Below are 25,824 nucleotides of genomic sequence, written 5' to 3'. Positions count from 1 at the left end.
TCTTTCAGCCTCCACCCCTCCTCTTTGGTTGTTAACTTGCTATTGTGTTTGTTCATTTTTCATTCCTACAAACTATTTCATGTTATCTCATATTTATTCCTGTTATTCCTTAATTATATTTTTAATATAATCCTAAAAAATAAATAAATGAAAATTATAACAAAATGAGAGACAAAGTAAACAAAAGGCCATTTTTTATATAATATAAATATTAATCTAATTTCATATTTTCATCAACTTTTTTCAATCTATTTCGTAAATATCAAATAATTATATTACAAAAATATGAAACTATACCAACTTATAAGTCAAATTATCCAAACACTTAAAAACTTATAAGTTACGGTATCCAAACCCTTATAATAACTTATAAGTCCAAACCAACTTCTCATTTTTAATCTACTTCTTTACTTTAAGCAATAAATCACTTCTTTTAAGCCCAGCCAAACGGCCTCTATAACTATGATCGTGTTTTTGAAAATAAATTTGAAAACATAGATATTTTATAAAAATTCGAATAACAACCCTATCATGTTTCGATATTTGTAATAAGTAGTATAATAATCACTTAAAAAATTCGAATAACAATGATATCATATATTTGTAATAAGTAGTATAATAATCACATTTTAACATATTCTTATGTTTATTTGTCCAAACTTAGCAAGTCACTCCCTTAATAAAAAAAACCCTTAGCCAACTCACTCGATATTTTGCTTTCTATTTCATTGATAACTAGTTGAAATTCGAGAACATCAGTTCATGTCCATTGCGCAGGACAGGAAGAAGTTTATAATTAACTTGTATAACTCAGATTCACCACACCAGTAGAACTGATTACATATTTATGTGACACCAAATGGTCTATGCTTTGTTTAAATGTCATTTTCTTACAGGAGTCCTGTCAAGTATGAACTGTTACCATGGACAAAAACTAATTCTTTCATCAAGAAATTTATTCGAAGAAAAGTTTTAACAGGACGGACAACATGCGCACAAGTGTAACATAGATTACGAACATGATATATACCAGTACTTGATTAAATCACACACCAATTAATGATACAGCAAGATAGACATCATGAAAATATGGAAGTTATGTAGCAGCTGATTTCGCTCCCAGTACTTTAATGGCTCTACATTAATCTCAGAACGTCTATGTGGAGAGGAGTCGCGCTCAATAGAGCATGGCAGCAGCCAAAATGAACAAGCTGCTAAATGTTGCCGTAGCACTCTGGCTAGCACTGCTTGGTGGTGTTGCTGCAGATCAAAATAAAATTGAAAAATGTTAGTAATAAAGATCAAATTATCAGGTAACAAGTAAAAGGATACATGAGCAGTTTTACTTTCAGGGGATTCGTAAATTTGTTGTATGAAACTTAAGTATTGCCCCTAGTGAATTAACAAGACAAGTATATATGTTCATTACCTGGGGTTGTAGGGGAATTTGGGGTTGATCCTGGAAAGGGAAAAAATAATGAATGAGTACACATTCAAATGCAGAGTTAAACAAACCTGATACGAAAGCAGATGATATTGAATATTCACACCAATTAGTAGAGGACTCTAGTTTAAGGAGTGAAGGATATGAAGAGCATAAAACTGCTTCCATCAAATGACAGTAATCTCTATATATGTTGTGTTTGGTTGGGGTGAATGGAATGGAATGGAATGAGTAAAAATAAAAGAAAATAATAGAGTGTAGGTAGGAGGACTTTGAAAAAAATGAGTGAGTGCAAATTTTGTATGATAAGATTTGGGTAAAAAATAAGTATGAAAAGGAATGGAGCATTCCTTCACAAAAATGGAGGTTTTGAGTTCTAGTTAAGAGTGATAGAAATGGAATGGTGGAAGGAATGAAATTATTATACATTCAACTAAATTATAGTTCAAATCTCATTCCATTCCTTCCATTTTTATTCACCCCAACCAAACACAACATAACGGTCTAACCTAAACTAAGGTCTGAGCTACCAATCCAGTATTTCATAACATTGAAGACCTACTTAATCTCAAAACTAAGTTCTTCAAAAATTTAAGTACCCTCGGCTTCTTAATTATCATGTGCTCCCTCTAATTCTTCATGTTAGTATACTCCTACATATTAATCTCATTCCTATTCAGAAAGAACTTTACGCAAGGAAAAGAACTGAATACGACTAAGGAGTAAATGTTATGCTGGTAAGAGGACAGACAAGGTCAAGGGTGTACTTAGCTCTCGTGTCTAAGTCCAGACCGGCTTATAGAAGCAAATCAACTCTGTAATCTTTATCAAATATTGCAAATTCAGATAACAAAATACAAAATTTGAATTGCGTATTGTTTAAAACACATTGATTACCTGGTCCAGGAGTTGGAGCTTGTGATCCTGCAAGGGCGAAAAAAATTATATATCATTCTTTGTATTCTAACAAAAGTTACAAAACCTCTTTTTCCTCCGCCAGAAGAAGTTGAGAGGTTATATCATATATGTATGCGCATATCAGAATATCATTGAACCAATGAGAAGTAAATCTCCCAAGAGATACAGTACACACACTGTGTGAAATTTTAAAGTCCAAAAAATTAAACAATATCCAAATAGTTCAGGAACTCACAGACCTGTGCATTCAGTGATACTGAAGTTGATGCCACACCGAACAGGAAGCTGAATAGCCTGTGTAACATTAATTCCGAAAGATATAAGCAAAGAAGGGTCATTATAGATGCCACACAGACACGGAAGCTGATCTGTTACAGCTTCTTTTAGTGGTAGGCAACACGTCACTGGAGGTGGCGTGGTTGTGTTCAGATATTCCACACAGCTCACAAGGTTTGCGACGCACACTGGAAGGTCTTCTTGTCCTTCCACCACCAAATTTGATATCATGGCCACCACCATCACCGCCACAATCAAGCTCTTCATCCTGACTAAACCCGCCTACTAATTGGTTTTGTGTCCGGGGTTATAATTGTTGGAGTTGGGCTTTCACAAGTGTGGTGGAGATTATATATATGTAGATGTGTATGTTTATCACTTGTCAGGTATTGCATGTGGTTATGCGAGATGCGACCGTCCAGGCCCCAAGATTATGATACATTGGGCTGAGACATTGGTGTTATGTAATTGTAGAAACTCACTTAACCAACAAGGTAAGATTCACAATTTTAATTTCTTGTTTCTGTCAATATTTGTTACTTATCAGGTTCAAATATTAACAAAAGGAATTGACAAGAACCAACCAGACCAGGGCATCAAGATTATGAACATGATTCACATGAGTATACCGATCAGAAAAAAGGGAGTAGAAAATGAGTCATAAGGTTTCTCCGTCTGCAACTAAAGACAGACTAGCAGCTGGTTATATATGATCTTGTATAAATCGTAACAGATTAACTGAGCTTTTGATAAAAACAAGGCCTTATCATATAGTTTACATTGATATATTATACAAAGCGACAGAGATTATCTAGATACCGGAGACTAAAATTAGTAAATTATCCAAGTTTCCGTTGAGATTAGTTTGTAATGTTTGTAGCAAACTTTTAAGGTTTAGCATATACACAAATGAACCGATGATGAAGGCATTGTCAAAGTTTTTGACGTTTGTGAATCAAAAATTACGTAGAACATTGAGTACAGGGATAACATTATAAACTGTTACACACCATAGTTTATTTGTTAGCTTTCACCATCACAGTTACTTATTGTAGGTTAGTTTGGTGTTGATCGTAGTGTTAAAGAAGACAAGAACTCAGCTATCGAATTATAGTATGATACTAAGAGACACCAACACTTTGTAAAAGAAGATCAAGATCTTTGCTTAATTAGGCAAAGGATCAAAACTATTTACGATGTTGTCTAGCTCACGGATATAAAATGGGAAGGTGAGGTATGATATACAGAATATATCAAACTGAGAGAGAGTTAATTTAGCAAGAAAATTACTAAATCCTTGATGGACTCTAAAAAAAGGCTTATAATCGGTCTCAGCTGCTCAGCCAAAGAGCCCGAGGAAACATTAACAATTTATCTTGCATATGTTGTTACAACTTGGAATACAAACTTTGACTCGTACAAATCGGATTCATCACCCTTGAAGAATAGTTTACATAGTTGTGTGACACAGGTTTTTTATGTTTCAATGTCATTTTTCTACAGGAGTATACTACGGAGAGTGCTGTGAACTGGTACCATAGACAGAAAGAAACATGTGCTCAGCTTTGGTAAATTTCTCATTAAGAATTTTATTGCAATGGAAGTTTTAACAGGACAGATGACATGGACACAAGTGTAACGTAGCTTATGCTAAGAACACGTGATACTATTTGATTAAATCTCCCACCTATTAATGATACAACAATAGACAACATGAAATTGTAGAAGTTATGTATCCGCTGATTTTGCTCCCAGTCCTTGAATGGCTCTACGTTAATATCAGAATGTCTATATGGAAAGTCACGCCAAATAGAGCACGGCAGCAGCCATAATGAACAAGCAGCTAAATGTTGCAGCAGCACTCTGTCCAGCACTGCTTGGCGACGGTGCTGCAAAGCAAACAGTTTATATTCACACCAGTCAGTCTGGTTTATGGACAATAACCACCATCTAAAATAGTCATAATTTCTAACATTACCAAGATTCAAGCTACTGTTAACATGGCTTTAAAGGGACTACTAATAATAAATTGAATATATCAATACACCAATTACCTATAAATTAAGTATACACAATACAGAACTAAGGCAAACAATTTAGCAAAAACAAAAAAAAACAGAGAACCAAGGCAAACCCGGATATCAGGAATTCAGGATACATATACTAGTAGTAATTTAAATAATTTCATTACCTGATGGAGTTGTCGGATTACCCGGAGTTGTTGATCCTCCTGGAAAGGAAAAAAAATTGAAATGAGCACATGTTCCCACTCGAAGTAAAACATACTTGAAACAGAAGCACACAGTATTCTGACCGATCAGTCTAGTACTCTAGTTAGGAATTAAGGATATGATAAGCATAGTACTGCTTCCATCTAAAGAGTGATCTCTAACATAACTAAAATCCGAGCTACCAGTCCATTACATTAAAAAGCTGTTATGCTGGCAAGGGGAGGCTCGTAGGTGTCTTTAATCTACTGCATCAAATGCTGCAAATCCGGATACTAAGATATGTAATCAAATTTTGCATTATTTGAAACAAACTGATTACCTGGTTGCATTTGGGGCATAGGAGATATCAGAAATGGTGATGGAGCTGGTGATCCTGTAAAGGAAAAAAATTGTTACTTATTTATTCATAGTATTTGAGTGGTACCACTTAGTTCTGTGTTACAAACCCCGAAAGAATTAGATACACACTTAAAACTTATTAAGGCCTAAAAGAAATTCCATAAATCCACAAAACAATCACCTGAGCATTCGCTGATACTGAAGGCGATGCCACACCGAGCAGGAAGCTCAATAGCCTGAGTAACATTAATTCCAAGAGATTTAAGAAAAGCAGGGTCATTGTAGACGTTACACAGACAAGGAAGCTGATCAGTAATAGCTTCTTTCAATGGCACACAACAAGTCGCTGGAGGTGTCGTAGTTGTGTTCAGATAATCTACGCAGCCCACTAGGTTTGTGACGCATGGTGGAATGCCTTGTCCTTCCACCTGGAAATTTAACATTACGGCCACCACCAGTACCACGACAATAAAGCTCTTCATCCTGGCTAAACCGGCACTCCAACTAATAATATTTTCCGACTATTTGGTTGTGTCAGAGAGTAATAATTGCTGGGGTTGGGCTTTTGCAAGTCTGGTGCAGTTCATTATATATATGTCATTCTGTTGTATGTTTGTCACTTGTCAGGTCTTGCAAGTGTTTATGCGACCGTTCGCGTAATGCAGATCCTAAAATTGTGATACAAGAAAAACACGTTGTGTAATTGTAGAAAGGCTTAAACGGAATAGCAGCTGGTTGTATGATCTTGAATGTATCGTAAATAGATTAACTCTTTTGAGTTTTTGATTAAAACAAGGCCTTTTCACATAGGTCTTACAGAAAATAACAGAGATGCAACTGTACGATACCGGAAATTACCACAAATGAGTAAGATACCCAATTAAGTTTCTGTTCAGATTAGTTAGTAATTAAGGTATGTAGTAAACTTTTAAGATTTTAGCATATACTCCTAAACAAAATGAACAGATGACGAGGCATTGTCAAAGTTTACTACTACTGTAATCTGGCTCAAAAGAGAAATAGAAAAAGTTTTTGACTGTTTATGAATCAAGAACTACTTAAACAGCACATTGAGTATATGGATAACATCATATTCTGTCACACACCATAGTTTAATTATTAGCTACTTGTTGCAGGCTAACGAGAGGGTTGATCAACTGGGGAGTGTTAAAGAAGACGAAGACAGAGCTCAACTATCATACAAAGACAAGACACCTATTGTGAAGAAGCACACAATCTCTCTACTTTAGGCAGACGATCAAAAGTATTTACAATGTTGTCTAGCTCACAAATTCAGAAGGGGAAGGAATATATCTAACTGTGTGAAACTTGATTTAACATGAAATTTGAAGCAGCTTGAGGGGCTAGCAAAAATGATAGTAAGAGCTTTATATATATGGCGCACATACAATGAAACTCTTGCAGTCTCATTCCCTTGTAGCTATTAGTTTGTTATTTTATTTAATTAAATTTATTCATTTTAGCTGCTGATTTCGTCATGCAAGCTGCTTTTTAAGCTGATCAGGCAGGGGAGGGTCCTCAATAATTTGGTTTATGAAGATGATTTGGATGTTGAAGATGGAGCAGTGGCCATGCAAGTCTGAAAAATGACTGTGTTCATGGCATATCAAGAAGGTGGTGACTATTAGTTTCTTTGGTATAAGCTGAGTGCTGAGACATGAGTGGCAGTGCTTTGGTCTGTGTCCACCTTTGTTTCTTTTCTTTTTCCTTGCTATAGTAGGGAAATTTCTTATCTCAACGGATGGCTTTAAAAAGAATATATAAAAATATATAAACACTGATACGGAAAAAAAAATTCCAACTATATTTTTATTTTTATACGAATTCGACACCGTTAGATACTTACAGAAACTCAAATATGTTAAAAATAGACTGCATGAATCGATAAAAAATACTAATATTTTGAAGGAAAAAATAAATAATAAGATTGGTAACTTGATATCAACTACTACTACTACATTAGAAATACTAATAGTTTAGGGTTTTTTAGAGCATCTCCGGCAGAGTCCTAACATGTTCCCTAAATATATAATAAAATATTCATCTTTTAAGGGATTACTACATTTTATTGAATGGGAACTCCAACAACATCCCCTATTTCTATTCCCTATTATTATTATAATATTATATTCAACTTGTAAGTAAGTAGGAGAGAGAAAGGAGGGCAAGAGGGGGAAAGAGAAGAGAAGTAAATATTTTATTCTTCAAAATAGTATGAGGAATGGTTCCACATTCCTTAAAAATGAGGAATGAAGTGGGCATCCTAACTTTTTAAGGAATGGTTAGGACTCTGCTGGAGTTGTGTTTTATGTCATATTCCTTATATTAATAGCTTAGGACATCATATAGGGAAGCTGCTGGAGATGCTATTAAGATATTAAATTTATTAGAGTGTAATAAATTTGGAAAGAGAATTACTGTTAGAAGTGAGTTTGTTTTTAGAAGGTTTTGAAGCAGATAAGAACACTTATCACCTAGAAAAACCCATACTTTTTTTTGAACGGACCGCAGTTAAATGGCCATCACTCTCAGTCTCGGCCTCAGCTTCTCCGGCGCCGGCGTTACCACCTACCGGAAAACCTCAGCTTTTCCAAAACCCACCAGCTATACCACCAAAATTCGCTGCATAGGCTGGGTATTCTTCTTTCCCTCTTTTAACATTTGTATGTATATGTGTGTGTATACAACACTGAAATGGAGGTTTTGTGTGTGTGTTTTTGTTGAAGAAAGGACCCAGAAGGAGTACTGGGCCCCCCAAGTACAGGTCACATTGCGAGACGAGAGTTCCAACAACGTCTTCAGAAGGATGCTGGTGCTAGAGAAGACTTTAAGCGTCAGATTCTTGAAGAACAAGAGCGTCTTCGAAATCTCAGAGCTGTAATTTTCTTGTATTTTAAGTGTTTTTGGATGTCTGTGTTTGTGTTGGTTGGAGGGGTGAGTGATGTTTTGTTTTGATTTGATTGTGTTAGGCTCGTGTGGTTCCGGATACTCCTGCGGGTTTGATTGAGTATTTTCTTGATACGGAAGCTCAGGAACTTGAATTCGAAATTGCCCGGTTGAGGCCTCGGTAAATTTTTCACTTGCTTATGTTTTTTAGAAGTTTTTGTGTTGGGGATTTGGGACAATTATTTGGTGTGCTGATTTTAACTTGGTGTATAACTCATATATTTTGAATTGGTTAGCTTTGAGTTGCTTGTGGCAATATTAGCTTGATGAATAATTTTGATTGTTCGAATTGTTTGTGTGACCCTCTAAGTTTCTTGTTGAACAATTTAATATCGATGGGGGTGATTTTATTGGTTTTGTATCGGCCAATGGCCATGCTAAATTTGCCAACTTAATATAATGCCCCAAACCCACAATGCTCACCAAGCAACTCTGTATGCTGAACAATGCTAATTTCAGGCTTACTAATCTTACCAAATGAATCATATATATTATCGCAATTTCAGTGCAAATCACTAATCCCTGTAATTCTTTCCATCCAAGATCATGTCGCATTGCATTGTCAGTTTTTGTTATTAACTATTAGACATGTCAAGCTTCATCCCGGAAACTCTTCATAATGACATAGTTGCAATTTCATAGGTTGGATGACGAATTTTTTGCTTGCGTAAAATTTGAACTCGGACAGTTGCGTTTTGCGGTGAACAAAACACAGGTTAGTATATGTTGATGTACTCAATTGAACAACGGGTGGATCCTAAAACAGAACTAATGTTTTCCATGATAAATTGATAACATGTGTAGGATATGGAAGATAGAGTGCTTGAGCTGGAAGCACTGCAAAAAGCACTTCAGGAAGGAACAGGTTTGCTTAACTAGTACAGTTGTTAAGCACAATGTTTTGTTTGAATTCATTGAAAAAGCCCTAAGCATATCTGTCCCTTGTGTTTCTGCAGAAGCCTATGATAAGTTGCAAACTAACATTGTCAAGGCAAGAGAAAGATTGACGAAGATATTGACATCAAAGGATATAAAAGCGACTGTATGTTCATATACTTTTGCTTCTGTTTCTATTCAAATGTTATAACACTAAAGAAATTGTGAGCCTAATCAACCTGTATCTTGTTATGCAGTTGCTTGAGATGCTTGAACGCAATGAGCTCAACAAATCCCTGTTGACACTTCTTGATGAAAACATAGCAAGTGCGCAGAGAAGCAACCAGGTAGGACATATCAGGAAAAAACTTCGTATCTTGTCAGGATATGATCTTGCTATTCTTAATCATATCTACTTAGAACCTGTACCCTCCATGTAATGTTCAGTTCACTGTGATAATAGCTGCAAATATGGGTATAATCTAATAAATTTTTTAAAATATAAAAAATTTATTAGAATATAAAGAACTCCAGAAAAATAAAATCCTTGAGCTGTTGAGGTTATAGTCGATGTCATGATATATGTCTTTAGAAGGACAGTTAAAAGAATTATAAATTCTGTGCCAAGGGTTATCCTTGCGCAAACCTGAAATACGAGCACCTTTTTTCGATCGTTGAAGATTGATCCTTATTGGTACTGCTGCACTACTGATCAATGTGGCATGCCTTAAAAGCCAATTATGCTTGATGTGGGATATATTCTTAATCACAGTAAATCGAGACAAATAAGTTGAATTTCTCTTGTCTTGCCCTTGTATATTAAGGGTATCTTATTATTTATATTTATTTTATCATATAATCATTAAAGTTTCACACATTAGGTACCTTGTAGTGGACTTATTAAATGCTTGGAGATCAAAAATATAAGCTGTCAACGGTCATAGTTATTGTAATTTTTCTTTTTCCGGTTTTGAGATATGAAGTTTATTGTTAAGTGATGAGGCCACAAAAAATATAAAAAAAGAACACAAGTGCTCTCTTAACATTTAATTTTAACTCTTAAAGTTCAGTCCATCCATAATTTCAGATGAGGGACAAGGTTATAGTAGAACCTGATAGTTATAAATTTTAAAGAGAAAAGTGCCGATGAACCCTTTGAATATCAAGACAAAGAGTTCATGTATTGCTAGTTTATCTTCCATCTTACCGCATGATGAGTTAGTTGACTAACAACTTTGCACTGATATTAGAGATGGGCAGATGGCTAGTCAAATCAGATAATGAAAATAGTGCGGGCTTATAAGTTTGTTGAAGCTTGTATGTTTAAGATCATACTGTATATATGCAACAAGTCATAGTTTAAAGAAGGTCATAAAAGTTGATAGCTACATACTAAACTTTACCTTTTATGTGCATATTCATTGCAGAAAGAAGCAGCTGATTTCATGGAAAAACTTCGTGGGGCAATGTTGAAGTACATTACAGTATAGTATCTGTAAATTTTTGAAATTTTAGTATTGTTACATCGGCTATAGGAAGTGAGTATTTTTGTAACATGCTTTTTTATAGTGTCCTTTTTCACAATTGAATTTTACATAACTAGGTGTTTAAAATAATTTTATACTGTGACAATGTATTTTAATATGCACTGAAATGTATCTGTTAATTTACATAATAAAAGAGTAATTCAAAGGAAATCTGGAATCCTTTTTCCCCATCTTTAGTGCGACTGGTTCAGCATAATGCCATAATCTCAATTACTATTTTTACCTTTCAGTGTTTTACGAGATAATGAGCTTTGTTGCTAACTTGTAGACTTGTAGGGCGTCAAAGACCATACCAGGTGTTATTTGATCTTTACATAATTTAGAGGTTATACGTCTAACTGTGGATGGTGTTGATCATGAAGTCAAAATGTCCAAGGATTTGGTTAAACTGTTGGCCCCTTACCCACACCCTGTTTTAACAGAGATTTTATCTGCTTTTTAGGTTTAGCTGTTACTAGATATGTATTAATAATGTGTGTGTTAGGGTCCCTTTTATCAAAGTTTTCTTAAAGAAATATATGTATTGTTAGTTTGGAATACGAGGCGGAGACCTCTGCATTTTATATAAACCTTCTAGTTCTATATTTAGTTTTCAGAACTCTCCATTCTTATCATCTGCTTTGCTGTTACTGTTTATTCATGGTCATCTGTAGCTTTTGATTTTATATATTGTTTAGTGGAAAGAATGAGTTATATAATGATAATAGACATTATTCATGTGTTGACTTACTTGAATTCCGGACTAGCATCAATGCTTATCTCCTTGGACAGTCTTATTTATTTAATTTTGTTCCTGCTGCGGTTTACAACCTTGTGTAAAGAATAGAATACTTGGGAATACGAGTGCTGGGAATGGAACCACCACAAAGCTTTACTGGTGACTCATACTTCAAATCCCGGATTTATTGCAGTTTACTCTTTAGGGGAAGAAGTATATCACTGTTATTAAATTAACATTTTTCCGCATCTTTCGAGAGAATTTACACTATTTAAAGCTTCGTTTTTATTGCCTTAGTCATCATCTTTCTTCTATCTGTTCCAAGGAAATGGCGAGTCTTGGCCTTTACATGTTGCTAATCTTCTCTTGTCAATACACAAGTAAAACCAGGGGGTCTGTTGTGACAGATTCAAAACCCAGCGCCACAAATTTCATCCGGACCTCGTGCACGGCTACTTTCTATCCTGTATTATGTTTTCAGTTGCTTTCAATCTATGCTGGTAAAATCCAGCAAAATGAGCACGAACTAGCTCGAGCTGCCCTGTCTGTGAGTCTTGCCAAAGCTCAATCAACCACAGTGTTCGTCTCTCGGATGCCTAAAGTGCCAGGAATAAAGCCAAGGGAGTTTCAAGCAGTCAAGGACTGCATTGAAAATATGCTCAATACCGTCAATCAGCTTAACCATTCGATGAAGGAGTTTGATCTCATGAATCGGGTCAGGGTTCAGGACTTTGCGTGGCACATGAGCAATGTGCAGACATGGGTTAGTGCTGCTGTCACATATGAAAACACCTGCATTGATGGCTTCTCCGGGCCTCTCTTGGAAGGAAGGGTGAAGGCGGCTGTCAAGCGAAGGGTCTTTACTGTTGTTCAGGTCACTACTAACGCTCTGGCACTGGTGAATCAGTTCATGGAGCGACACCAAGCTACTATTGCTCCCATCAATATTCCCTAAAATTTGGTTTGAGAACTCAATCAAACTCGGCCTCAAGTGTTGAAGAACATATATGTATTATAAAGCAGAGAAAATAAGTGTAAGATAACAAGTGTACAGTACATAATATGTATATGATCGAGTGTCTGAGGATACTTCGTAAACTGTAATGCACTCCTCTCTTTCTTTCCTGTTCTGTAGTAGTATACTAGTATGTATATAACAGTTCATAAGGTTTATTTTAATTTGCAGTGACCAATTGTTGATTTACTGCATGGTTTTGATTTCTGGTATTGAGGAGTATTTTTTAAATTTTGAACCAGCATTTCAAGAGAGATAGGTGAGCGGAATCGCCATAGAAATGTTTATCCGAGATCGTACTGCTCTGATACCATGTTAAAATATGCACCGGAAGCCATGAAAATACAGAGAAGCAAGCTCTTGTATATTGCAGAAGAAGAAAACTATACAAAACTGTATTGGTGGAATGAATAACTAACTAATCTATGAGTGGAGCTCTGTATATATACAAGCAACTATCTAACTAACTCCTATACATATATCTCATCTAATGCTATATGTATCTATACAATTTGTAACCAACTTATACAGCTCAGCAGGTGACATGTCATTGTACAGGGTGGATATATCAACTATATGCGATGTACTGCATAAAGCATGATGCTGTGGTGGTATATTCTCAACAATAGGATTTAACAGTAATCAGCAGAGATCATTTTTAAAGGAAAATGGGTCCTAACTGGTGCAAGAAAATTGGATGAGCAGGGTTTTACAAACTTCACAATTCTAGCTTGATGGTAGGTAGACTCGGTAAAACAAGAACTTACGGGATCGGATTCAGGACGGATCCATGTGTACCCGCGTGCGTTTTACTAAATCCGCTCCGATAAAAAAAATTACTAAAACTATTCTCATCAACGTATGTATAGTTCATCAAATTCTTAAGTTTATAGCATCCAATATCTCAAAACCACTTGTATTTGTTAATATAATATTTTGTCAAACTATGGCCTCCCATATATCCCCACTGCTTGTTCATCTGTGTTGGAACTTGGAAGTTGATTCATGAAATTTTTTATTTGGCCAGCCTGGGTTCAAGTTGATTGTCATTGTAAACATCTGTCAATTTTCTTTTCTTTCTGATGGGCTTTGATCCACGTCTAAAACCAAGGAAAGATATTAGGCCTTGTGGGCTCAGACCACATCTTGCCCGCTACATTTTTTCCGGATAAGTGGGTCCAGCCTTTGCCTTGCACTTTTTGAGGTTGCAAAACCGTGTGACGTGGGAGCTCCAAAACCAATAGCACTGACTTGAGGTTTTTTATATTACTGACGTATAATTAAAGCATATTTAAAATGAAATCGTCATACTAATATATTATTTAAATATTTTGTTCAAAAATTGTAATCATGATTTTATAATAATATCATAAAATTTTAATTTGGATTTCTAATATATAACTTTCTTACAAGTGAAATAAACCGGTGCATAACATTTTTTAAAGGATATGAATATTCAATTTATTAAGCTATGAAATAAATTTTATTGTATAAATCTTTTCAGGAGAATTAAGATTGGCAATTTCTATTTTTTACCATTTCTCAACTTATAATAATAAATTCACAATATAAAATTAACATGGCATGTTATTTTATATTTAAACAAAAAATAAATACTAAAAACATATTTTCATGGGGGAAAGAAAGTCCATTTTTAGTATTCACAAACATTTTTATTTCTGCAAATTAGACAAAAGAATTTCATTAAATAAGACTGCCATTTAACCAAAAACGGCAATAGAAAGGGGCAATAGTGGAAATAAAAGTAGATATAATAATTTATTATCCAATTCTTAAACCACATAAATTTTATCTCATAATCGATTTTAGAAAACTGAAAAATAGCGAAGATAATAAAAGAAAAGAGACCCAAAAAATCCAAAACCCATACACAAAATCAGAGAGTGTGTGTGCGCTCTTTCGTTATCCCCAACACCGAGCAGCAGAGAGACAATCTCTGCAGTAAGAATGGCGGGAGAATCAGCAGTCGCAGCAACTTCAACAATGTCTACACTCCCAACTTCTTCTTCTATCTGTAACGCGCGCCGCCCAATTCAATTCTCTCCTCGCCGGTTTTTACTCCGACCCATTTCCCGACGAAGCTCTGTCTCCTCTTCTTCATCTTGTTCTCAATTCTTTGGACCTGTTGTACTCACTTCTTCTAGAAACTTCTCTTCTGTGCTTCCTAGACGAGGCTTCTCTGTTTCAGCCATGGCTACCCCTGAAGGTAATTTCTCTCTCTCTCTCTCCCCCCCTCCCCCTCCCCCTCCCTCTCCCTTCCTCTCCCCGTGTTGCAATTACATGTTCTTGTTATGGATGAAATTTAAAGATTGGATTTATAGTATTTGTCTATGTTGAAAGATTGGTTTTTTTGTTACTTTTTGCTTTGGGTGAAAGATTGGATTTTTGTATACTAAAGACTCAATTGCGTAGTGTATATTTCTTGTACTGTTTTTGTATATAAAATTTTAACTTGTTCATTTGTAATAAACGACTATCATTGATCAAGTGCTGCAGTATGAAGCAGTTGTATATTTTCTTTTAATGGTTGAATGTTGCCCTTTGCATAAATTCATTGCTTGATGCCGTATCTGTGTACATGTTTATTTTGTTGACTTCTCAGCTGGTTCACTAGCTTATATATTCTGTACCATGGCAAAAAAGTTTTTGAAATGATAAATCTGGAATTGCTCAATTTTAAAGATATATTAGGTGCTCTAAACTTATTAGTTAGTCCTTTCAGGTAGTTGAAAGCTTGCTTGCCATTTTATTTGTATGATATAGTTGAACCATTGTTCTGATCTTTGTTGTTTCTTTTGCAGAGTCAAAACGTGCAGTGCCGCTGGAGGACTACCGAAATATTGGAATTATGGCTCATATTGATGCGGGTAAGACTACTACTACTGAACGTGTCTTATTTTATACTGGGAGAAACTATAAAATTGGTGAGGTACACGAGGGAACAGCTACAATGGACTGGATGGAACAAGAACAAGAAAGAGGAATAACTATAACCTCAGCTGCAACCACCACATTTTGGGACAAACATCGGATTAATATTATCGATACCCCGGGCCATGTTGACTTTACACTTGAAGTTGAGCGTGCTCTCAGGGTTCTGGATGGTGCTATCTGCCTATTTGATAGTGTTGCTGGGGTGGAACCTCAATCTGAAACTGTGTGGAGGCAAGCTGATAAGTATGGGGTACCCAGAATTTGTTTTGTTAACAAAATGGATCGGCTTGGGGCAAACTTCTTTCGAACAAGAGATATGATAGTAACAAATTTGGGTGCCAAACCAGTAGTGCTTCAGATACCTATAGGTGCAGAGGATACTTTCAAAGGAGTTGTTGATCTTGTGAGAATGAAGGCTATAGTTTGGTCAGGGGAAGAATTAGGTGCTAAATTTGAATATCAAGACATTCCAGAGGATCTTCTAGAGTTGGCTAAAGAGTACCAAGCACTGATGGTTGAGACTATAGTTGACATGGATGATGAAGCTATGGAGGCATACCTAGAAGGAATTGAGCCAGATGAGGCTACCATCAAGAAGTTGATTAGAAAGGGAACCATCTTAAACAGTTTTGTCCCTGTTTTATGCGGTTCAGCATTCAAGAACAAGGGTGTCCAGCCATTGCTTGATGCTGTTGTGGATTATCTGCCTTCTCCTCTTGATGTGCCTCCAATGAAAGGAACAGACCCTGAAAACCCAGAATTGATAATCGAGAGGGCTGCTAGTGATGATGAACCATTCAGTGGACTCGCTTTCAAGATCATGACTGATTCTTTTGTGGGTTCTCTGACATTTGTAAGAGTATACTCAGGAAAGCTTGCTGCAGGATCTTATGTATTAAATGCGAATAAGGGGAAGAAAGAGAGAATTGGTAGACTTCTGGAGATGCATGCCAACAGTAGAGAAGATGTTAAGGTAGCCTTAGCAGGTGATATCGTTGCTCTTGCAGGGCTAAAAGACACAGTTACCGGAGAAACATTGTCTGATACGGAGCATCCTATTGTACTTGAGCGGATGGATTTCCCTGATCCTGTCATAAAGGTTGCTATTGAACCCAAAACTAAAGCTGATGTTGATAAGATGGGAGCTGGTTTAGTCAAACTAGCTCAAGAAGATCCATCTTTCCACTTCTCACGAGATGAAGAGATCAACCAAACAGTTATTGAAGGAATGGGTGAATTGCACCTTGAAATTATTGTTGATCGACTAAAGAGAGAATACAAGGTATGAACCATCTTTTTAATTTGTGATAATATATTGTTTCCAAGTGTTTGGCTTTCACAACTTTGTTTTTTGCAATGCTTATGCACAAGTACACAAGTGACAGGTCAGATGCACAAAAACACCCTCATGGATACTATATAGTATATGTTGGTGACTTGTGTGTATATGTACCCACATGTTGTATGGAATAACTATGTAATATGTTCACAACTCTAGCTTAGCCAATTCACCTGTCGCTTGGGGTATAAATGTTAATCAATCTTTCATATGCTTTCCCACTTCCCTGTTGCTGTGTTTTTTATTGATAGTTCTTAATACCTTTAAAGGTTTGTACTACACAAACTCTTTTCAACATATGTTTGACGTGTAATTAGTAATTTGAGGTGGCAACTGCAGGTAGAAGCTAATGTTGGTGCGCCCCAAGTAAATTACCGCGAAAGCATTTCCAGAATTGCAGAAGTTAAGTACGTTCATAAAAAGCAATCAGGTGGGCAAGGACAGTTTGCTGATATTACAGTAAGATTTGAACCGATGGAACCAGGTATGGGATATGAGTTTAAGAGTGAAATTAAAGGAGGTGCAGTGCCCAGAGAATATATACCAGGTGTGATGAAAGGACTGGAGGAGTGCATGAGTAATGGAGTTCTTGCAGGCTTTCCTGTTGTAGATGTACGTGCTGTATTGGTAGATGGCTCCTACCATGATGTTGATTCAAGTGTTTTAGCATTTCAATTGGCAGCTAGAGGAGCTTTCAGGGAAGGAATCAGAAAAGCGGCTCCAAAGATGCTAGAACCAATTATGAAAGTGGAGGTTGTTACGCCCGAAGAACACTTAGGAGACGTGATTGGTGATCTCAACTCGAGAAGAGGTCAAATCAACAGCTTCGGTGACAAACCCGGAGGTCTTAAGGTATGTTCTACTCGACTTTTTGGCAACCTATATCTGAAAATGATGTTTCTGTGGCTATTCTGGCAACTCAGACGTAGCCTCATCATTTGGCAATGGGCCAATGTTGAAGTAGATATTGACCTGATATGTTGTATAGATTGTGAGGACAATTTTTTTTTTTACCCCAGTAGTAATAAAATTAATCATGAGTAATGCATTACTGATAATGAAGGTATTGAAGTTTAAACTTATAGTTATAGGTTGAGTTTGTTTGCAGTTGTCGTGAGTCGTGACTTATATAAGTAAAATTATGAATACCACATGATTGATGCTATTCTGAACTTTTTAGCTGTAAATTAAACATGTTTTCTGCATCTCTTATAAAATTTCATGCAGTTCCTTGTTTTTGTAACATAGGACTCCCTCCGTTCCTAAATAATAGTCGCTTTGACTTTGTGCACGTAATTTGAGGTGTACAAAAAATATATTTCTACATATTATTTTTCAAATTTTCTTTTTCTGAATAAAAGTTTGACATCTATATTTTTATTCAAAAAAAGAAAATTTAAAAAATAACATGTAAAAAATACGTTTTTATTGCACCTCAAAATACGTGCAAAAAATCAAAGCGACTATTATTTAGGAACGGAGGGAGTATTAAATTAAAGAATAGTTAAATAAGGAATCTCGCACCTTACCGAAGTACTTCAACAGTGTATTAGAAGGCAGACTTTATTAAAGATCAACATATTGATCAGAGTCTCTGTATCCAACTATTGATGTTTTGGTTCTTACTGCTACAGGTTGTTGATTCCCTTGTTCCTTTAGCTGAGATGTTTCAGTATGTTAGTACACTTCGAGGAATGACAAAAGGTCGTGCTTCATATACTATGCAATTGGCCAAATTTGACGTTGTCCCTCAACACATCCAAAACCAGCTTGCCACAAAGGAGGATCCAGTTGCTGCTTGATGTGTTTATTCTCATGGAGTCTTAGTGGAAATGGAAGCAATTGCTGCATAAAGTTGTTTCTCATGTAGAGATCGAAAGAGATCCGGTATTATAGCTTGTTAATTGTTTGCACACGCCAAAGTCCTAGTTATACTAATTCTTTATGCACCACATACATAAAACTTCAATTGATCTTGTAGTGGAAGGTAGGAAGTCAGTTTTGTCCTGCACTTTGAAATTTTGATTGAGCTCATGATTTCATGCAAACTTTTCCTCTGATTGGTAAATAAATTTGTCTTATATTGGATTGCCCAAGTCCTTTGTATTTTAAGAGCTATGGTAATGTTATAAAGACGCGGCAAAATATGGTTTTGGTTTGGTTTTGGTTCTTACAAAATGGATTTGGTTTGGATAAATGAACCAAAACCATTCTCAAACCATATATTAATAAATGTGGTTATGGTTTTAGTTTGAATTATGGGTAACTAGTTTAGTAAGTAAAAATAAGTATTATATAATGAGCAAAAATTAATACACTCAAGTGACAATATAATGAATACTAAATATAACGATAGTGTGTTTGAGTGTGTGAGTTGGTGTAGTGGTTTAAGCTTTTGGCTCTCATGTGGTAACTAGCAAAACAAAAGAAAGAGAAGGAAAAGAACATAATAGTGTGTGGAGAGTTATAAAAAATCTTAAAAGTGAGACAAAATGTGGTTAGAACCATATTTTGTGAGAAATGTGAGACTAAAAACCAAACCAAATTCATTTTTCTAAGTGTAATTTCAAATGGATCCAAATCCATAATTTTGGTTTGGTTTGGATTGGTTTAATGGTTTTGCAACCATATTGCCACCTCTAGTTATAAAACATAATCTTTAATAAGTCTATAGGAAACCTTCTCTAAGACCTTGTACATTATAGGCATATTATACACCATGGCAGAACTGCAGAACTGCATCAAAGAAGTTCTGCTTCTTTTAATCCTTGAACCCCCGATATTGAAAGTGAAATGCGACGAGGATTAGTATACTATCTAAAGTTTTGTGGTATGATCATATTATATACTTCCTGTGCCCAGCTGGTTCTTGACGTTATTTTTTGCACACATTTTGAAGCTTCTATAAAGTATAGTTCCATAATAATTTAAAAAAAAATTGTTTTCCTGAATAAAAATTTGACGCTTAAACTTTTATTCAAAAATAATAATAATTAGAAAAACGTTATTAAACTATATTTTGCAGAAGTCTCAAGATGCGTGCAAATAGTGAAAGCAAGACGGATAATGACACACTTGTAGCATACGGGCGAGAATTCCTTCTTGTAGTTCTCTTCATAACCAAAGCAAGTGTGTGTATTTCATTGTCTATACAAGTTGCTGCACTGGTCCTTCCTAACTTACATTTTCGTCCCACCTGAAGCAATGATTGTTGAGTTGCATTCCACGTATTTCAAAACATAATAAATTGTGTCTTAAGGTTATGTGGTTTGAGTCATTATTATATTTGTGCTGTGTCCGACTTGGATCCCATGCACAAAGTATATCGACCCTGAAGCTGCAAAATTCACATGCTTATCCCGCCCAGTCAATTACCCGAAGCTTGCTTACACTAGAAATGAAATTGGATAATGAAAGCTGAACATCCATCTTTTATCATGCCCGGTGGATATCTATTGTCATATCACAAGTCTCACTACTTCGGATTATGGTTTTCAAATTTAGGGATGAATGGTAACTTAAAATTTTTAAACTCCTCTGAAAATCATGGATGCCACCCAACAAATTTAGTTCTCCCTCGTGAATTAAGCATTCCCCCTGATCCTACTCCCTGTCCCCAAATCTTACTCCTACACTCACGGTGTATCTTTTTTGACACGTATTTTAAGATATAAAATATATTTTCATAATTTATTTTTTGAATTCTTCTTTTCTGTATAAATACCGAAATATAAATTTTTCATTAAAAAATAAAATAAATATTAAATTTATATTTTATAAGAATTTTAAAGAATTTAGGGGACAGAGGGAGTAAGATGACCGGAGAGATGATGCATAGTACTCCCTCCATCCCGATTTAAAATAAGATGGAGAGTGACATTCCAATTCTCCGGATCACCAGAGAAAGGTTCTCTTTATGCATGAATAATTGGAATTTGGAAAGGGCCAGTGGGGTAAGTGACAGTATCAATCGACTTTATTCAAGTTGCATTATTGTTGTTGATTCCTCAACATTCAGATTCCACTAGCATGCTGCAACCTCTATATAATATCCAGCAGTATCTTCTTCACAACTAATAAAATGCTACTATCATACTTTACATGTAGACACTATAATCAAACAAAAGTGCTTAGTTTATAATCCATTAATTAACAACCATTAATTACATAGATCCCATTGAACATATGGTATTATTCATGTGGATTTAAGGTTAGACCGTGCGACACAACAGTTCTGTGTTTAGAGTCATGTACAATGAGAGAAAAAAGCCTAATGAGCAGGGGATCAAGCTGCTGCAGAAGCCTTACAAATTGGGAGATCTTTTTCATCGTTAGGAGGAGCCCCGAGGATCGGATTGCTCTCGAAGAAGTTAACAGGCTTTAGATCAAAGCTCGATGATACTGTTGGCATGATTGGGAAATCTTCTTGACACGGTATATGATGGAATCCTAATGTGTACCACATTACAAGATCCTTGTTCTCAATTGGCCGATCCCTGCAGTAAACATATAACATTATCAACTGTTTTTATGAATATCAGTCGTAAATTAACATACTATAACCACTCGCATTGAGGATTCAAAATAGCCTGGTGGCACCAGATAAGAATCTCTGTTGCAGATCGAAAAATAAATATTAATACACAACAATTAAAAAAAAAAAACTCGCCTTTCGGACCATACTGCTAGAGTGTCTTCTCCTTTGTTCTGGTAAACAAACAATCCCCCTGCCCAATACTCGGTTTCATTATACGGTGTGACCCATATCTGGTTATTCGTGAAGGCGCCTCGTTTCTGAGGAGGATCATCAACATCAAGCAAACTAGCCGCGGTGCCACCAGGAACCACCTTATACCCCACAGGGTTTCCCACTCGGGTCATTTTTGCGGGGTTTATTAGGTGAAATTCAGATGGCTGATAGAGCTTGAGCTTGATTTGTGCATCCTTCTCTGTTTTAGCCACATTTCTGACAGCTTTTATGTAACTTTTTCTCGGTGATTCACCTGGTGAGGTCTCTTGCCTCTTGATGTCCACCTTAACAAACGAATTTTCTGAACCATCCACGTCCATGTCAAGACGGTATGTGATGTAGTGATCATGGATGACTCCGATAACGTTTTCGGACAAGAGGGTACCGTACAGATTCTCCTCTTGATTCACCTCATTCATGTTCACATAAGATGTCCCTTTCACCATCAAGATTCCACTAAGTCCCACCTGCGATTATTAGTCATCAAACACTGATACTGAGAGTCCAGTTCAAACACGTTCATAGGACTTTTCTTCGGTGTTGTGCATGTCATAATCATATACACACAGTCACACATAACGTATTTGGTGTCATCCTTCACCACATAGTCTTTTATGTTTTTTTATCCGACTCATCTCTCACCATTTATTCATTCAACAATACAGCAATTAACTATAGTACATATTAGAATTTGTTGATACGGGGACACATACTAACAATTATGCATGACTAGGGTCATCATAAGATTGAAATCAATAAAAATCTGTCATCTAACTAAAAAGTGATTATCAGCGTATGTTGATAGTTACAAACTAGAATTACGTAACAAAAAAGATGCGTATGAGAATTGAGATTGGTGCTACCAACCATTTAGATAATTTCAATTGTGTGAGAGTGACGAATAGAAAAGAAAGGACATGCGACCTATGTCAAGATATTAGTGCTTGACCCACTTAATTATAAACTCTAGCTGTATTATCCCCAGAATCTTAGCCTTAAAAAGACAAAATCTGACAACTACGTACACGGGTTAACATTCATGAATCACGGAACACCAAGTAATATTATAAACATTCACTAATCACCAACCTTAATTCTGATTAGTCCATCAGTTTGGAACTCCCAGTCCATGATATAGTCATAGTTAGCCACTGATGCTGCCATTCTCACCACTAGGGTCACCTTTGGCCTCACTTCTCGAATCTGACAAAATAATCAAACAAATTTCTACCATCAACCCGTATAACTTCTCTCAACTACACAACAAATCAATAAAGATAAATATCACTTCCCATTTCCCAAGTCATAAAAGTACTGGCCAACATGTTTGGTATATTTTGGTCACAAGAATGTAATAGTTTCAATATTGGTGTTAAGAAATGTAAGTCGAGCAGTAAGTGAGTGATTATTTAAATTTATGCAACTAATTTTTAAATATAAACGAGAAATAACATCAACATTAGCCGACAATATTTTAGAGGAATATTAAAGTGCGTGCCGTCCCCTGCATATATAACTCAAGAGGACGGAGGGGTAGCAATCAAAATTGTAATAACGTGTATAAGACGGAGTTAAATGTACCTCCATTCCTGTGATAGGACTTTCGGAATGTCGCCACCCAATGTCACCTCCATAGCTTTCAAATATACAAACCATATTTTCTCTAATATAAGGTGTGCCGTCACCAGCTGCAAATATTCCATCCATATAATACGCATTTCTCGGGCAATCATTTAGCGGGTCAAGTGGCATTGCTTGCAACCCGAACCCGTATTCACCCGCATCCATATACGTTTTAAAATACCATGCATCGGTCGGGTCCATATAAGGCACAAACAACTCTGACGTAAAGCCTTGGTACATCACATTTCTCATTTTCCCGGTTCCCGGGTCACGCACCTTGACCCGAGATATTATCACCCCGGCTCTCGGGTCGGGTTTTAAGTGAAACTCCCAACTAGCCCATTTCACTATATGGTCATCCACGGTGAAACTTGGGCCTTTTGGTTGTTCAATGGATATTGGGTTGACTAGATTGGGCTGTTTGTTTTGGGCTGAGAAACGATAGTCTGTGTTGGCGGACTTTGGTATTGGGATGCTCTTTCCTTTATCTACAATCTCGACCACACGTTTGGTATCTAAATCGAGAAGCACTGTGAGCCCTTCGATCGGTCTCATATAAAAATTTGCAGTGCCTTCCATAGAGTAGCATTGTATTTTAATTAATCTCATTTTTTCTTCGAGCTCACTCGTTCCGTACCATCCACTTGAGATCGGTAAACATGCCAGGTCAGCTAACTTCACTCCACGCGCCAATATAGAGCGATTGAAGTCGGCGTTTCCAAGTGGCGCCCACGTGGCAGTTGTCATATCCTCGATGGTCATCATCGGGTAACCCGATAAATGACCCGTTTCACGCCGGGTCACCTCTTGTGCACCGATATCAATACTGAGCACGTGAGCCTCCCCGTTGACCCGAGCCACCACGGATGCTTTTCGGGTCGGAAGCGGGTCGCCCTTTTGCCACGTCAGAACAGTTTGCTTCGCGGGTTCCTCGAGAACAACAGAGTGTAACGCGTAAGCCGAGTTTCTGAACAGCGCGTGGGATTTGATAATTGATTGAACTTTCTTGAACTCTTGTAGTGTCAACGGGTCAAGTGGGTGGTGCGGTACGTCGGAGGAGTGGTGGCGCGTGGACTTATGAAGATGGCGCGTGGGGCTCTTCAGAAGGAAACGGTTGGTGCAGTACCAAGGGGAAGGGTGGTTACCGGAGCTGTCACAGCCGGCGGTGGAAGGAGAGTAGGGGAGGTTGAGAAAGGTGAGAAAGAAGAGAAAAATAGAGGTGAAGATGAGAAATAGAAAGCGTAGTAAGCGTCTTCTTTCCATGTTGGTGGTGCTAGACTAAGGTTTCTCTATGCAGTTGAACAAGGCTCGCTATTTATAGAAACCTGATAGATTGATGCTGAGGAGTGAGGAGTATACCATAATTCATAAAGGATGCATGCGTGAGTTTATGCCATCCACGTGCATACATATCCGCTTCATATATATTGGAAATTCAATGATATTGTTTGCGCATCAGTTTTTATGTTTTAGGTGTTCTTGGTAATTGGTATTGTTCTCTCTACAAAATAAACTTGTACTGTAACTAGCAGAGAATCGAAAAATATTTGAATATTATTCTCTATAATTAATACTCCATTATTTAGTTCAAAAGTTACGCTTATGTTATTTATATTTCCAAAAAATTTGTTCATACAGTATGATAATTATCATCATCATATTTTTAAACTTTATAATTAATATTACGAGTGTTTTTTAAATAGAGTTTGTATTCATAACAATCATATATCAAAATATATTATTGGTGGAAACCAGTGTTACAGAAATCGGGAATCGGACCTAATCGGTTGAGCTACCGATTCAAGGATTAATCAGAAATCGGGGATTAATCGGAGCTAAAATCGGGTTTATTTTAATATTTTAATATTATTTAATATTTAGTTATTATTATATTAGCTATTTAGTAACTAATATATTTACTATATTCATAAACTCCATAATTATTCATATTTAAAGTAATATAGTATTTTAATTTTAATAATTTATCACATATACTTCGATTGTGAAATATATATAAGGATTAATCGGATTTCAAAAATCGGATCGGTGGCCGACCTTGCAGAGGATTAATCGGGAATTTATCGGTTAAATCGGGGATTTTTACAACACTGGTGGAAACTAATTTTAATGCATATGTACGTTATAATATCGTCCGACGATAAATCAATTCTTTCTTAAATTTTCGTGTACATCTTTTTTCATCAGACATATGTTGTCGACTGTCGACCATCACTTATTCTGTATCAACTTGATAGAATATATTTTTATATATATTCTATATGATTTTATTCCTAGATTTAATTATATTTTGCACTGATTTGGATATTTATTTAATATATTTTCATGTTTTATTGTAGGAAATAAAGAATTCCAAGTTGAGAAGGATTTGGAGATAAATTAGCTATTTTGGAGCTAATTTCTATTAAAATTCGGATTAATTGGGTTCTACCCGATTTCTGCACTGTTTGGCCCATAACTTGAGTTCTGGATGTCGGATTTGGACGATCTTACAGCCCACGCGAAGCTCTTGGAATTTTCTTTAATTTAGAAGTGGTCCAGTAAGCAAAGTCCAACTGAAAAAGCCCGAAAACAGAGCAGAAAAGAAAGCTGCGAATTTTGAGAGAGAATCCTTGTTGGTTTTGGAGTTCTATTTTGTATATTGATTTAAAATATTAGAAAGACTTTTATTATAGAAAGAGGATCAGATTTTATTATTAGAGATTATCATTAGTTACATTAGTTACTTACGCTATTATACAGAGGGTTAGGTCTTCTTCTCCTTCTCTCCATACTTTGTTCTAGACATTGTTTTCTCCATTAATATAA

At 36.1% G+C, this 25,824-nt stretch overlaps 6 protein-coding genes across 7 annotated transcripts; 3 read left to right on the top strand and 3 right to left on the bottom strand.

Moving 5' to 3' along the window:
• Window positions 1–924: 924 nt before the first annotated feature.
• On the bottom strand, window positions 925–3,026 carry LOC108208594 (non-specific lipid transfer protein GPI-anchored 3). Its single transcript, XM_017379131.2, has 4 exons — window positions 2,602–3,026; window positions 2,342–2,368; window positions 1,430–1,459; window positions 925–1,260 (listed from the first exon to the last, which is right to left on the bottom strand). Exons 1-4 carry the CDS (start codon window positions 2,903–2,905, stop codon window positions 1,178–1,180), a joined length of 444 nt encoding a protein of 147 aa, XP_017234620.1. The 5' UTR covers window positions 2,906–3,026; the 3' UTR covers window positions 925–1,177.
• A 1,176-nt stretch (window positions 3,027–4,202) lies between these two features.
• Window positions 4,203–5,783, bottom strand: LOC108207624 (non-specific lipid transfer protein GPI-anchored 3). 2 transcript variants are annotated; one of them, XM_017378060.2, is made up of 4 exons: window positions 5,390–5,782; window positions 5,189–5,242; window positions 4,830–4,868; window positions 4,203–4,527 (listed from the first exon to the last, which is right to left on the bottom strand). In XM_017378060.2, the coding sequence occupies exons 1-4, from the start codon at window positions 5,688–5,690 to the stop codon at window positions 4,439–4,441; spliced, it is 483 nt and encodes a 160-aa protein (XP_017233549.1). In that variant the 5' UTR covers window positions 5,691–5,782; the 3' UTR covers window positions 4,203–4,438. The 2 variants fall into 2 exon arrangements, with proteins under 2 accessions (XP_017233549.1, XP_063942416.1); XM_064086346.1 differs by lacking the exon at window positions 5,189–5,242 and having other exon boundaries at window positions 5,390–5,783.
• Window positions 5,784–7,639: 1,856 nt separating this feature from the next.
• On the top strand, window positions 7,640–12,501 carry LOC108210272 (uncharacterized). Its single transcript, XM_017381587.2, has 8 exons — window positions 7,640–7,864; window positions 7,960–8,106; window positions 8,199–8,296; window positions 8,818–8,890; window positions 8,980–9,040; window positions 9,132–9,217; window positions 9,309–9,398; window positions 10,479–12,501. Exons 1-8 carry the CDS (start codon window positions 7,745–7,747, stop codon window positions 10,539–10,541), a joined length of 738 nt encoding a protein of 245 aa, XP_017237076.1. The 5' UTR covers window positions 7,640–7,744; the 3' UTR covers window positions 10,542–12,501.
• LOC108210273 (21 kDa protein-like) lies at window positions 11,645–12,501 on the top strand. Its single transcript, XM_017381588.2, has one exon. The coding sequence runs from the start codon at window positions 11,645–11,647 to the stop codon at window positions 12,269–12,271; it is 627 nt and encodes a 208-aa protein (XP_017237077.1). The 3' UTR covers window positions 12,272–12,501.
• Window positions 12,502–14,153: 1,652 nt separating this feature from the next.
• On the top strand, window positions 14,154–18,721 carry LOC108209326 (elongation factor G-2, chloroplastic). Its single transcript, XM_017380170.2, has 4 exons — window positions 14,154–14,558; window positions 15,154–16,568; window positions 16,965–17,477; window positions 18,260–18,721. The coding sequence occupies exons 1-4, from the start codon at window positions 14,300–14,302 to the stop codon at window positions 18,425–18,427; spliced, it is 2,355 nt and encodes a 784-aa protein (XP_017235659.1). The 5' UTR covers window positions 14,154–14,299; the 3' UTR covers window positions 18,428–18,721.
• Window positions 18,722–20,741: 2,020 nt separating this feature from the next.
• Window positions 20,742–24,510, bottom strand: LOC108209440 (amine oxidase [copper-containing] gamma 2). The gene is made up of 4 exons (XM_017380346.2): window positions 22,957–24,510; window positions 22,465–22,578; window positions 21,295–21,842; window positions 20,742–21,121 (listed from the first exon to the last, which is right to left on the bottom strand). The coding sequence occupies exons 1-4, from the start codon at window positions 24,259–24,261 to the stop codon at window positions 20,911–20,913; spliced, it is 2,178 nt and encodes a 725-aa protein (XP_017235835.1). The 5' UTR covers window positions 24,262–24,510; the 3' UTR covers window positions 20,742–20,910.
• Between the last annotated feature and the right edge of the window lie 1,314 nt (window positions 24,511–25,824).

This window comes from Daucus carota, chromosome 2, assembly GCF_001625215.2.
Source record: "Daucus carota subsp. sativus chromosome 2, DH1 v3.0, whole genome shotgun sequence".
Lineage (NCBI taxonomy): Eukaryota > Viridiplantae > Streptophyta > Magnoliopsida > Apiales > Apiaceae > Daucus > Daucus carota.
The sequence above is the reverse complement of the archived record's forward strand: the minus strand, read 5'-3'. Positions and strand labels throughout refer to the sequence as shown.